General features: G+C 39.1%; 1 protein-coding gene across 3 annotated transcripts in view; it reads left to right on the top strand.

The window, feature by feature from the left end:
• The window catches only part of ZNF438 (zinc finger protein 438), a 49,744-nt gene extending 42,744 nt beyond the window's left edge, over positions 1-7,000 (top strand). For all 3 annotated transcript variants that reach the window (XM_031059330.1, XM_014308174.2, XM_031059329.1), the window contains 2 exons: positions 1,811-3,653; positions 5,199-7,000. In XM_031059330.1, coding sequence (XP_030915190.1) covers positions 1,885-3,653; positions 5,199-5,811 — 2,382 coding nt within the window. In that variant the 5' untranslated portion in view covers positions 1,811-1,884 and the 3' untranslated portion in view covers positions 5,812-7,000. The remainder of the gene's footprint in view (positions 1-1,810; positions 3,654-5,198) is intronic.
• The last annotated feature ends 6,723 nt before the right edge of the window (positions 7,001-13,723 follow it).

The following is a 13,723-nucleotide window of genomic DNA, read 5'->3' as shown; positions in this document are numbered from 1 at the left end:
GAAACTATTTTAAACATTTCATGTTTCTTCTTTTTCCAAGTTGCTCAAACCTGGATTTAGCCCTGTGTGCAGGGATCTCTATTTATGTAGAACTTCCAGGTGTACAGTAACCCAGTCTGCACAGAATGTCTAGAAATTCAGAAGGTCTCTACAGACATGGAGCAGAGAGAAAGTTATGGTGGTGCCCAGTAGTTTCACGTAACTGGAGTATAAAGAAAGTGCATCATGGACTTGGGGTTTCATGCAACAGAAGGCAATAAAAGGACCAAAGGCTTATGCCCTGCATAGTTACTGCTCTATGAATCTGCTGATCAAAGAGTTTTGAAAAGCATCAGATCTACTAAATATGAACTGTACAGTTTATATGTGATTGCTCAGTGAATCCAGCATGTCCTGAAGGCAGTGGCTTTACTGCACATGTGCACACCATGAATATGCATATGTATGTGTCCAGGAGTTCTGCTCATGAAACATGATAGGTCTGTTGCTTGTGGTGCTTGTTGCAAAGTGTGTGACGTCTGAGAAGAACATCCAAGATTAAGATAAATTTACTGGAGTTTCCAGTGTTGGTACTAATTCACAGTTACCTTTTTAAGTCCACAATCACCTATAAATGCATTTGTAATACAAGTGTTTAAAATGGCAAGGAATGGAAACTTTCCTATGGAATTATCATACTACAATATTTCAAGGTTGCAGCATTTAGTTTCACGTATTCAATTCAAATGTGATTCCTCTCTCAAATTATTTTTGCTTATGTCCAAATTGCCTTTCTGCCTGGAATCTTTGTAGCTGAATTTTCAGTGGTTGCAATTTCCATTTTTCCAGGAAACCCATTCCAGGTTTGGAGAACTGGAAGCGTCAATAATTGAATTTGAGAGTGGGTAATGAGACTGATAGATGAAATGGTAGTGATACAATTAACTATGAATCAACTCCTTTTCTGTGCAGTCTGAAAGGTCAGCAGGTGTCTTTGCTACCTAGTCTAGTGCATATTATATCCTATGAATTTTATCATATTCCTTTTGTTTGTTTTAATTATCCTCACATTTTTTACTAAAAACATTTGTGACTTTCATGAGCACAAACAGAAACAGGAAGAAATTGTTATATAACCTTGATAAATTGCATCTTTCAAGGAAGTGTTTAAATAATTAACTGCAGTAGTTCTGTTGCACATTAGTGTCACCTGAGTAATTTTTGTGATTGGGTATTTCAGAGTAGTTAATATTCACATATTTTTGAAGTCCTGTTTGATTTTATTATACATTATTTGCATGGTTTGTAACAGGAATTTTTCTAAGACTTCATCAGGCAAACTTTGGTCTGTATCTGATATAACCCTCAAATTCTAAATAGTAGAGAATGTCTCAAAGATGGCATGATTCTGTTTGAGATACATGTTCAGAGCTGGTGCTTAGAGAAGTTCTGTGTCATGGAGCTTAAATCCTGTCCCTGCTTTTCCAGCAGAATATTGCCAGCATGCTCTTGCAGCTTTTCCAGGGCTGAAGAGGTTTATGGGTGTATTTGTTCTGAAATGTCATGTAGTTTCTAACCTAGAATGAAACATCCAATGAAGATTGGATTAAGAGAAGTTTTTTTTTTTGCAAATCTCTGTTTCAAGAATGTTGCTTCAGACAGTACTTTTGTCTATGAAACTTTAGCAATTCTAGACTTAATTTGGTGGTCAAGCTTATTTTTAATAAGCTTGTGTGTAATAGTATCCTTCATATGCAGTTTTATTTTTGACAGAGTAATTTTTAAAAAATACTGTGTATAATTTTACATCTGTTTTATGTTATTCTTACAGATAAACAGAAATCCCCTTCGGATATAATACAAAGTTTTCAGAAGAAAAGTCAGTTTAGAACCATTGCTCCAAAAATGGTACCAAAAATTTTAACATCTGGAGTGGTTTCTTGCCTTCAGTCACCTTTGCCTGAGCCAATGACACCAATTTCAGCTTCAGGTTCTAAGCCCCTAGTGGTGCCAGCTCAGAACTATGCTGTCATGCAGCTGGCTGCTCACAAGGGCACGTTTTCCCTGCTGGCTGTGCCGTGTGTTGCACCTGCCCTAACTCAGCAAGTTCAGCAGTCGACTGTGGCTCCCTCTGAAAACCTAAAGCTGCCTATCCCCAGGTACCAATCTGTAAGAAATAAATTGCTGAGTGACAAAAAACTGACACAAATCTCTGGTTTGAGTGCACGTAACAAGATTCTTAGCAAAGCACCGATCTCGTCACAGGCTTCCCCCATGACTGCTCTACATGAAGACTGTCCTGAAGCTCATTGTAGTTCAGATTCAGCTGAGCAAGGGATGATAGCAGACTGTGACTCAGCTGAAATTGGAGTTGCCACATTAATGAATAAAAGCAATTGTGTGGAATCTAGATCTCTTTTAACAAACAAAACTAAAATTGCTAGCAATAATATTTCTGGACCATCTGTAGTTGAAGACTCTCTATCCAAGCCAGCAAGTACAACTAATCCCATGAAACTGAGTCTACACTCTGTGAAGACAGCATTGGAAACCACAAGAGAGCCACTCCTGACATCTGAGAAACTAAAGGAAAAGCCCACAAATTCTGCAAATCCTGTTGCTGTCTTGTCACCAGCAGTTTTTGGCAGTACAATTCAGATGACTCCATCAGCACCAAAAGGAAAACTTCCTATTTTGCCTTACTCCAGAATGAAAAATTCAGTGTTCTATAAATCTAAGCAGAATATTAATGTTATGGACATACCTGGTCATTCACTAAAATCTGAATGTGAAAAGATACCATCTTTCATGAAAACCAAAGCCTTTGATAAGCAATTAGGTGTATCATTTACACAAGTCCCCAAACAATCCATTGGAGAAAACACCTTCTCTCCCTCCAGCAAAGAGGATGATGTCAACAGTCTTAAAAAATTGAGCACTGCAACCTCTAAAAGAAGAGGCAGGAAAAAAAGAGCCCCAGAAGATTTATTGGCTTTTCAGGCCAAGCGAAGGAAATGCATCATTAATAAGTTTAGAGAAGGAAGAGAGAGGGCAAAGGTTGATATTGAGACACCTGAAGACAATAAAGCAGGAGCGGTGAAACGATACCGCAGTATCAGACCAAAACCCGTGGTGGTTGTGCAGGCGCTCGCGCCGCTGACTCCCACAGCAATCGTGGAGACACCATGTCGTGAGCAGGACTCATTTTTAAATGGTTCACCAGCCAATAAATATGTGAGTTCCAAGCACAGTGATGCTCCATCAGCCAAATCAAGTGATGTAAGCAGAAACACACGTTCAGGCGTCCCTAAGGCGCTGCACAGGTGCCATGTTTGTAACCATACGTTCCGCTTCAAGCACCACCTCCAGGACCACATGAACACGCACACGAGCAGGAGGCCCTACAGCTGCAGGATCTGCAGGAAGGCATATATGCATTCTGGGAGCCTGAGCACCCATATGAAGCTTCATCACAATGAAGGCAAATCCAAAAAGCTGGTGTGCTGTGAATTCTGTGCTAAAGTGTTTGGCCATGCGAAAGTGTACTTTGGGCACCTCAGAGAAGTCCACAGGGTTGTTATCAGCACAGAGCCCTACACTAGTGAGCAACAGGTGCAAGATACTTTAAAGAAGAGAGACAGGAATATAAAAGAGGCAGAAGAAGCTGCAGAGAGGTGAGAGTTTTCACTAATTAAATGCTAATGAAAACTGGATTTCAGGTTGTCAGTGGAAATTAATAAACCTCACCACTATGAAAATTGTTGCCTTTTTCCACCAAGTGAGATTCCTTATGGTTTAAATATTCCATTTGAATCTAGTCAATCCATTAGACCAACCAGCGTATTTAGCTGATTTACTGACTGTAAATCATTATTGACACCTGAATATCCAAAATAATTTTGCATATAATCTAGTAACACCCGATATCCTGCCATATTTGGGTCAGTTGGTTTCTTGTGGTTAGTGCTTTGTCTTCTGTCCCACCCACTTTGGGGTTTTCCTTAGAAGATAAGGGAACCAATTGCAGTAAGCAAAAAACAATTCATATTTCAGTATTAACTTGTAGGTTTTTTTCTCTGTTAAATATCATTATCCCATTTCCTTTTAGGGAGTGCTGTGCGCTAATCTGACCTGAGTTTTATGCTGCTTTTGCAGTCCCTCAGCCAAGTAGAAAAGTTAACATGCACTATATTAAGATGGATAGAACATACTTTTACCTCTGTATTATGATTTTGAGGTGAAATCTTTTGATAAAGTATAAATGTTGCCTTTTTTGTTTGTTCCACAGTGCATTTATTTTCACTGAAGACCACTCAGGGCTTCAATGTAACTGCTCACTGCAACACTGCAGTTCCATTCTGCTCATTTTACTTTTCATAGCTCCACTCTATGGAGCAGCAGTCAGAAACTTTTATGGTTTGAGAATAAGAAACACCAGTCCTTTTCTGTCAGTCTTAGTACCTGTCATACAGTGAATCACTCAGTTTATCTGTTTTGTTGGATAATCTGTCTGATATGTATAGATACACAGTGTTGTGAAGTCCTTCTTGTAGATGTTATGAGAAGATGTCTGAGGAGATCTTATGTGTTAACCAGGGACTGGCTGTGTATCCTTTATACTACAGAGCTCTCCTAAATCAGGGGAGGGGATGTCCAATCGCCACCTAGGTATTTAAACTTTTCTAAACCACCTTACTAACTTGCAGGGAAAAAAACCCCAAGAACCTTTGAAATTTCACAGTTTCCATCTTGGAAAGGGAGGTGGTGTTGCCTCAAATTGACCTAGATCACTCACTGTTAACAAGTAGGTTTCTCTTACTTGTACATTACAGGTAATAGTAATTTTCACTTTTCTAGCACAGCACGAGAAGTATTTGGATTGACCTCCCTGAATCAGAACGTAAACAAAAGATATCAGCCTTTTATTGAAGTCTGGTGTTGTTAAAAGGTTATTTCTACCAAAGCTAATTTTGGAGGCAGTTCTTAAACTCAGAAGTGTCATTTGTTTTCAGTTTTTTGCTAATCAGCCTTGCTAGTATTTATTTACTTTTTTTTTCCCTCTTCCAAATGAATTAGATACTATAGAAACAATGCCCTTTTTTAATTAAAAGTGTTTCATGACTGTCATCTCTTCTTGGACCTTGTAAGGACAGAAGCTGCCATCCCTCTTCTCTGCCTGGCTAATATTTAAATAGTTTGTATTTCCTTTTTTTTAACAGGGGAAATAAGTGCAATTTTGAGGACCTGTTCCATAACCCAGGAGGAGTGAAATTACAGGTCAAATGTGGTCGATGCCAGTTTATTGCAGAGTCTTTTGGTGAAATGAAGTTTCACTTATTGTGCTGTCACGGAGAAGAGATTCAGGGAAGAGTGAAGGAAAGGGTTTTGCAAGGAAGCAGAGGAACAAAGGGGAAACTGGTCAAACATACAACCCATGTGTGGAAACAGCACAATGAGAGAAGACATTTAGCACAGTGCAGTGCCTATCAGGAGGAGCTGTATAATATTCCAAAACCAAAGAGACAGATGTACTTCCACCATCAAAATAATGTCAATATTGTACCTAAAACTGAACCAACCCAGTCAGGAGGTAGTGAAGCCTCTAAGGAGATGCAAAATGTGGGGTTTGGCACACAAAGGAAAAAAATAGAATTTTGGTCTAAAGCAGGCTATAACTGCATTTTATGCAAACAGTTATTTGGAAGAAAAGAGGATCTTTGTAATCATTGGCAGAGTCATCATAATTGTGAAGACCCTTCCACTTTATGGACAATTTTTACTTCGGTATCCAAACAAGGAATTATTGAACTTTCTGATAATGGTGAATATTGAAGCTCAACTCTACTATGCTATGAAAAACCTTAACTACCTTACCAAATTGTTCTTTCACTGTCTTGCTAAACTAACTCAACAGATGTATCACTTAAAAGGTTTGTTAGTTGGGTTTGTAGGGGATTTTTAAAAAAGCCATATTAACCTTTATTTTGGTGACTAGAAAATGTGTTTATTCTGTATCATTCCAGATGGGTACATGGAAGCTGATTATGAATCCTTGTACTTAAAATTCATGCTTAAGGAACTATATAACAGCAAATACTCAATACTAATTATTAACCTCAATGAAATATATTTGCAAGTTAAATTATACTGTACACACAGAAATAAATCAATTATATGAAGTAATCTCAGTCTTAAATGAAATTAAAAACCTGACTGGAAGTCAGGTCCCGACTATGCTCCCAGATTTTGTGGTAAATGCATATTTCCACGCAGTTCTCTCAATCACTTAAATGTGCATACATGCAGCAGCACTCAGGAGCTTTGTGGTCTGTAATTTAAGAACGTTTAATACTTGATTTCTTGATTTCAGTGTCTTCAAACATGTTCATTGCTTGCAGGTGTTTTTGGTGTTCAGTTCTGTCCTGGTAACAGCAAAGATATTTTTATTTTAGAAGTAAAAGCTTCACATGTATTTGTGCGCCTGTAGCTGTTTGGGTTGAAGGTGAGTTCCACCCATTGAGATGGAGCCCAGCACATCTCCAAGGGGGCAGGGCCTGTCAGGCTGTTAGAGGGTGGAGTTCTGGAGCTTGGTTTTGATAAAAAGGTCCTTGAAACCACTGAATCCAATTTGAAATCGATGTTTAAACTGCTTAAAGCCTTATGTTCCTCTGAATTATTTTGGGAGCAATAATGGAGGCAAGTCTAAGAAATCACCACGTCATTCTCCAGCGAAGTCAGAGCATGTCAGAGGGCAAGCTGAAAGATACACCAGTAGTGTCCCTACAGAACCACTTTATTCATTCTTTCTTGTGGTCAGCTGTAATGGAGGAATTGCAGTGATAAAAGAGTCATTCCTAAAATGGCCTGGGTTGCCTCTCACTGTTTTGCAAAAATTATGGTGATGAAAGCATGAGAAGAGGGCTAAAAGCGTTGAGCTTTCTGAGTGGGATTCCACAAGCTGCTGCAATATTTTGTGTATGTGTTTTGTTTTTAAACAGTAAAGGCAATTTTGATGACCTAATAGTTTTGAATGTGATTTCTTATTGTGTGGTGGTTTGCCCTGAAGTTGAACTGTAAAGTAGGAATCAAGAATAACAAAAGACAAAAAAAAAATGCCCACAGAACTGTATTTTCCCATGGATTTTCAAAACTTTCTTCCTACTATCTGTTGCTATAAATTCAGATTTGTATCTGTTTCTTTGCTTTCATATACTGGGGTTTTAATGCTGAATTACTTTAAAAGTAGTACTTGTTCTTATTCTTGACACATTCATCTTTTAATGTTACAATATATTGTACATTATTTATAATGTTACAATACATTCATATTTATTTTCACTGGTATATTTGGACAGGAACAGCTATTTTTAAAGTCAGTGGTTCATATCAGACTGAGGCTGTATTTAACTTAGTAGAGTGTGTTGCATTTAGTGGTATTTTTTGCCCCTGCAACTTAATCCTTTAACTTCAAAAATCAAACAGCAGGGTGTTTTCCATGAAACAGAAATGTGAGAACAATCCCTCCTTCCCATAGTTACACTGTGTCAAAGGGAGGTTCATTCCCAGCATAAAGCATGCATTTTATGAGTTGGGAAAAATCATTTAAAAGTTTTGATCATGATATTTTCTTAGAATGAACATTAAATCACCCATCCCAAGGTATAGTTTAAAATGAGCTGACATAAATTCAGTACTGAGACAGAGTCCCTTCTGTTCAGGAACAGCAGCAGCCATGGCAGAGTGGCCCTTTAAAATTATTTTCAAAAGGTATTTTTTAAAAAGAGTGATGGATCAGAGCCAGTGATGTAGATGATTTGTCTGGGGGTGGTCATCAGTCAAGAGGTGCACTTTCCCTGGAGGGGGAGGTGCAGTGGTGATGGGAGGAAGGGGCTGGAGTGAGGGAGTCAGTTGCATTTTCTTTAGTAAAAATTTTCATGTGCAGTCTTCTCAGCATATTTTTGTACTTCTCTCCCTTTCTCCAAGCCAAATGGGTAAAGGGGTCTCAGCTTTCAGCAGTTTAAAACCTGAAAACATGTTTTAAAGCATGGTTCTAAGCCACTTCTCAGTGTCCTCATAAATGTTTAAAATTAGAAGTCTTTTTTTTATGAGCCTGAAAGCATTCTTATGTTTCAGGCTATTGCAATTATGGTAGATTATGAAAGGTCGGGTTTTTTTGAAAATAGCTTTGCATTAAATACAGATGTGCTCTTTGTTTAAAATGTTTGTTTGGCATTTGTGTTCATTTTGATAAGATTTGGAGGCCCGAAGTGAGCCTCATATACTGCAACATTTAGTAGTATGTGTTTGCTGTCCAGCAGAAGGGTTGTTATAAATACAGTTTGCTGTTTACCTTGAAGCTGGACAAGTTAACATCTGGTTTTGCGCACAAATTATGTTTTTAAATTGTTAAACCGAATGTCATTGTTTTTGTAGCTGTAGTTTTGTTCCCCTCTGATTTTTCATTAAGTCTCTCTTTCAGCTCCACTGTTCAACTTTAAAGCCATTCCTCACATGGAAAGTTGTTCCTTCATCATCACACCATAAATAACCAAAGCTGGAGGAGTTCCATCACTTTTCTGGCTTGCAGAGTATTGCCCTTCTCCAGCTGCAGAGCTACAGTTTCCTATGTCTAACTTGACATAGTTGCTGGCAGTAAATGTTTTGCTTCATTTATTTATTAGAATTCAGCTTGCTGCTTCTTAGCTCAATTGGAGTTTCTGTCATACCTCATTAGATTCTTATTTTATCTACTATTCACTGAGCTCTTTGAAGAAAGTGTCATAAGAAGGAAGATAAGAAGGAAGAACAGGTATTTAAAGGAGCAGAATTCTGCCCATTTCATGCAGATGATGCTGATGTTTGAGGATCACCAGCTTATCTAGGCTCAGCCCTGTAGTACATTGTATTTCTACAACACATCCACCTACCTGTGCATCTATTTTGGAATGAAATGTATACTTCAAATTCAGCTGTCAGTTACTATTATCCAACCTGTGCAATGCAGGTTTGGGATTGTTATGCATAAAGATTAAAATGCTATTAACTCTAGTAGGTTTACTTGTCAAATTCCTATAGCTCTGAAAAATGAAAATCTCTGTGTGCTGAGTATGACACAGAAAAAATCTGGTCTCATGAAGAAAAAAGTCTTATGGCTTAAAGGTTGTCTCATTTCAGTGTGCACTTTTATAGCTGATCTGTCACATTGCAGGATTTTCTCCACTTTTTATTAAATTGCCATGATTTTTCTTGGTGAGGAGTACTGAAGAAGACCTGAGTCTGCAAGCAAGTTTCAGTGAAAAATGTGTCTCCTTTTTTCTAAACAAGCAGACATGTTCCATGGACTCAAAAGTCTTGGATTACATACATACATATACATATATATATACACACATATATGCACAATGTGGGGAAACATGCAAGGTTTGGGGTTCAGTGTATGACTCCATGAGGCTGAGCATTCTGCAGTTTTCAAGTTCTCAGAAACTAGAAATTTCAGTGCAAAAATAACTTGGTTTTCAGACTTGAGTGAATTTCTAATACCTTATTGACAAACCTTCAAGAAATCCTGAAAAATGGCAATAACATATTTCTCTACTTGTGCTTTGTTAGGCAATTTTTTGGACGTGGTGGTACCAGAGGTGGTGTAAAATATGATGCTGCTGATGCCGTCGAGTACAAAGGAAGCTTTCTCCCTTTCTTTTTTTTTTTAATTTTATTGACTTTTCTGTATAAGCATTAGAAATGATGGGATGAATTATGATTTTTGCTGCTGACAAACCCAGAAGCATCATTCTGAAGTTACTTTGCAGAAACCTCCCATTTTCATCTAGAATAGCAGTGGAAACCAGAAAAAGCAAGTTCTATAGGAAAGAGATATGTGAGCAAAGTGTTCCATATGAGGCTTGCTCTGCACCCTTACACTGCTGTAGGTGATGTTTATAGAAGACAGGTTTTCTACTGAGAGGTATAAACAGTTTGTTCTTATCTAGAGTTACTTAGCTTGGCCAAGGGAAATAAGAATTAAAAAATGTCCATGCCTTCTCTTTTACTTTAATTTTTCTGCTAAATATTTCTGCTGTTGTGCCAATCCAGATTGTGGTCCAAGCCATGAAGACATTCAAGCACTTTCTAGGAGCCTTAGAGCAGATTTCAGTGGAGGAAAGGGAAGGGAATGTGTGAGGGAAGGAGTGATGATGGAGGTTGGCACAGTGTTTTGAATGTAAGTTAAGCTTCTCTATGACTGGCCTTTGGTGGAAGTGTCCTGGAGCCTTAAACTTCTCCATTCCACCCCCTTTGTTCCATCCTTCCAGACTCTGCTTCCATGTAAGGTACCTCAGTCTGGAGCACCCTCAGCTGCCTTAGGGATGAGCTTTTCAAATGGCACAGATTCCTTTGCCAATGTCCTCTCCATTTGGTGTCTCAGTTACATGCTGGTATTTGGGTGAGCCACATCCTGGCTGCTGAGACCAGCTGCTGCCAGATATGCAATGTGGTAGTTCAGCTTTCTGAGGAAAACATCTTTTAGCTTTAGTCCATAAAAATGAAATCAAAAGCTGTATCTGTGCTTAAAAAAGTAGGAAAATGGTTCATTGCAGATGCAACACTGGTAAGTAGCAGGGTAGAAAAAGTGAAGTGTTGCTATAAGAAAAAGCAGCTGCTGAATGTGATTTGGGGTATCTATGTGCCATTGTAAAAGACTAGAATGTCCTGTCACCCGGTTGGAATTGAAGAATGGAATCAGAGAAGTTCCATGAAGGTGTCTCACACAGATATGATGGCATAAAGCAGCAGTTCAGACACACTGTGAACTGTGACTGAGATCTCGCCTTGCCTTGCCTTGCCTCACCCTGCCCCTCTTTTTCATCATCCAAAGCCTGGGACTGGGTAGCTCTGACCACTCCTTTGCAGAATGTGTCAGGAAAACAGGTTGCAGGGGATGCTGGGCCAGCCCTCCTGCCCAAAGCAGGGCTTAGCACCAGCCCAGGAGCAGAGCAGTGGTTTTTGCTTTTTGGAAGCCACTTCTGTTGCAGTTCCCACTGGTTCACTGCCAGTATGAGAGTCATGAGTGTAAACAAGGCTCCAGTGTGTGAGCTGACACTTCAAGCACTGTCACAAGCAATTTTTTTACTTTTTTTGAAGAAAACATGATATTTGAGACAAAAACATCCCCACAACCCCAAATAAAGTCCTAGTTTAGGCCAGCAGTCCTTCAGAAGGTGTGAGTTTCTCTCAGCACAACCCCCTGGCTTTGTTGCTTCAGGCCATGGCCAAGACTCTTGTCTGCCCATGTGAAGCAGCTCACACTCCTTTGACTCTGCTTTTTCTGGCACTATAGGCTCCCTACTTTTCACATGCAGTGAATAGACTACTTTTTTTTCCCCTACAGTTGATTTAAGATAAAAATAAAGCATTTTATTTCCTGAATGCTCAGTAATTTTGTGCAGGTTCAGGTTTAGTCTGGCTTTTGAACATACACCTGATCGAGGAGATCCATAAACTTTCCTATTGCTAGGAGCAGTAAGTGACACAGTGAGGGAGGGAAGAAATAAATGTCCCTGGGACAATACCTTTGAAGTAATGCAGTTGCTTGCCTTTCACAGGAAGTTTAATTTCTTCATGTTTTTAGTTAAAAGCTTCTAATAATTTTAACTGCAGCAAATACACTCCTATACTTTGCTATTCAAATAAATCCTTTTTCAGCTCCAAGTCCTTGGAGTTTGAATCCTGTCCAGCCATATTCTGCTATCTGCCAATTCCTTGCTAAGTGCAAACCTGACACACTTGCCAATAAATCCACCTCTGTGCCATTTAAAGTCATCTGCTCTCTTTTCTCTGGAGCTAATCAAAGTTTGCAAGAAGACTTTTTTTTAAGGGGAACCAGCTCTAGGATTCAACCAATTTGAATTGCAAGGTAATTAAAAGAAATGGCAGTGAACTATAAAATAGAGAATTGGTACAGACTGTTTGAAAGCTCACTTATTTTTAATCTTTTTAATGAATATTTGGAGACAAAGTTTTCTAGGATAGAATTTTGGGGGTTTGTGCTGTTTTGCATGCTACTCTCCTAATCCACTTTTTAGACTGCCAAGCCCAGTACAGCAGAGCCCAGCCCTGCTCCTTAAGTGGATTGCAGCCTGTTAAACTGAAAGCACCATTTTATTTTTACCTTGTGAGACAGCTGGGCTGATAAATGGATGGGCTACCAGCACTCCAGGAGACAACTGCAATGTCTGCACAGGTTAATAGTCTCTCATGTCTTTCAAGAGCAGCGTTTCCAGTGTCTATACAGGCATGCACACACAATCACACACAGAATTATAAAAGGATTAAGTCTCTGGAACACTTCTAACTTGTATGTTAATTTCACACTGGACAATATATTCTAATAATTTTGATTAAAATGCAGTAACAGTGTTATTATTGTCTTGCTAATATATGCATGGCTAATCTGAACCCTGAAATAGACAGAGTTCACACAAGTTCTTCCAGGAAATTGGATTAATTGTTGCATTGTTGGAATTTCTTTTTAAAAAATGTGCCACTCCTGCTGGTTAACACCACTTGTAAGGTTGAAATGATATTTCTGAGAGTGATGTACTCCAGCAGAGAAGTCTGGTGCTAAACCTTTCCACTGGGATTTGCTTACATTAGGAAGCAATGCAGGTGGCGGTCAATTTCAACACAGAATGGATTTTTCCTCCTTTCTTTCTGATAAATGAAGTGCTTATGTAAGGTGAGAGATTGAAAAAAATGAGAAAGCTGCAGCCTTGGAGGATCCATCTGAAAGCTCCACATGCAGGCAGAGGGCACAGGGAAAGTCTGCTGCAGTTCCTGCTCCCCTCAGGTATGATGGGAGCCCTGGGTGAGGCTTGGCCAGTCTGGAAACGCTGCTCAACAAAAGCTCCTCCTTGCAGCCAAGGGTTTGGGGTTGGAAACACTGAGCATTGTGTGCAGCAGGAGAGGGCTTGCTGACAACAAACTCATTTCATCCCTCACTTGGTAATAAACTGTTCCCACATCTTCATGGTAGGAACTCTTCATCTTTTGAGCTTTTGTCCTGTGTTCATTTTGTGCATAATAAATAGGATCTGGGTTTGGGTTAGTGCTCAGCAAAGTCTCTATTCTGAAGCCTCATTGTATGCCAGACTGCTCCCTTTGGCTCCTGCTGGTACCATCTTCCAAATGATTCATTTGCTGTCAATGACAAACATTTGATGGTTTTTACTGTCAAGTATCATATGCAGATCTCCTAACAGTGTCATATTCTTAAATTATTGTAGCATTTGATCAAATTAGCCCTTTTGAAAGGGATCTGGGTACAATAATAGTGGTTGCTCTAGTACACATCTCTGGAGAAAACTTGAGATCTGACTTTAATAGTCAGAACCAATTAGGCTCATCCTTTTTGCTGCCTTCTCTCTGCATTGTTCAGATGAATTGCATTTTCCGGGCATTTTTCAGGCAGTTCAAGAAGACTGTCAGGTCTCTGGGGCTCTCTGACTCCTGGGCTCTGCATTCCCACTGTCAGCTGTGAAAAATAATTCTGCTTTTGCAGTTGTGTCCAAGGAAAGTAAGATGATAAATCAACAGGTTAGATTTAAGAGGGGAAGTGCATTATTGTTTACTCAGCACTGAATAAGGTTTTGTTCTAGGAGATATGGTTGACATGAGGCATAGGGAAGCTTTTTCTGTTTTAAAGTTTTCCAGCACATGAAGGTTTTTAGGATTCATTCTCACTTGAAAG

The sequence above is a fragment of the Geospiza fortis genome, unplaced genomic scaffold (genome assembly GCF_000277835.1).
Source record: "Geospiza fortis unplaced genomic scaffold, GeoFor_1.0 scaffold75, whole genome shotgun sequence".
Lineage (NCBI taxonomy): Eukaryota > Metazoa > Chordata > Aves > Passeriformes > Thraupidae > Geospiza > Geospiza fortis.
The sequence above is the reverse complement of the archived record's forward strand: the minus strand, read 5'-3'. Positions and strand labels throughout refer to the sequence as shown.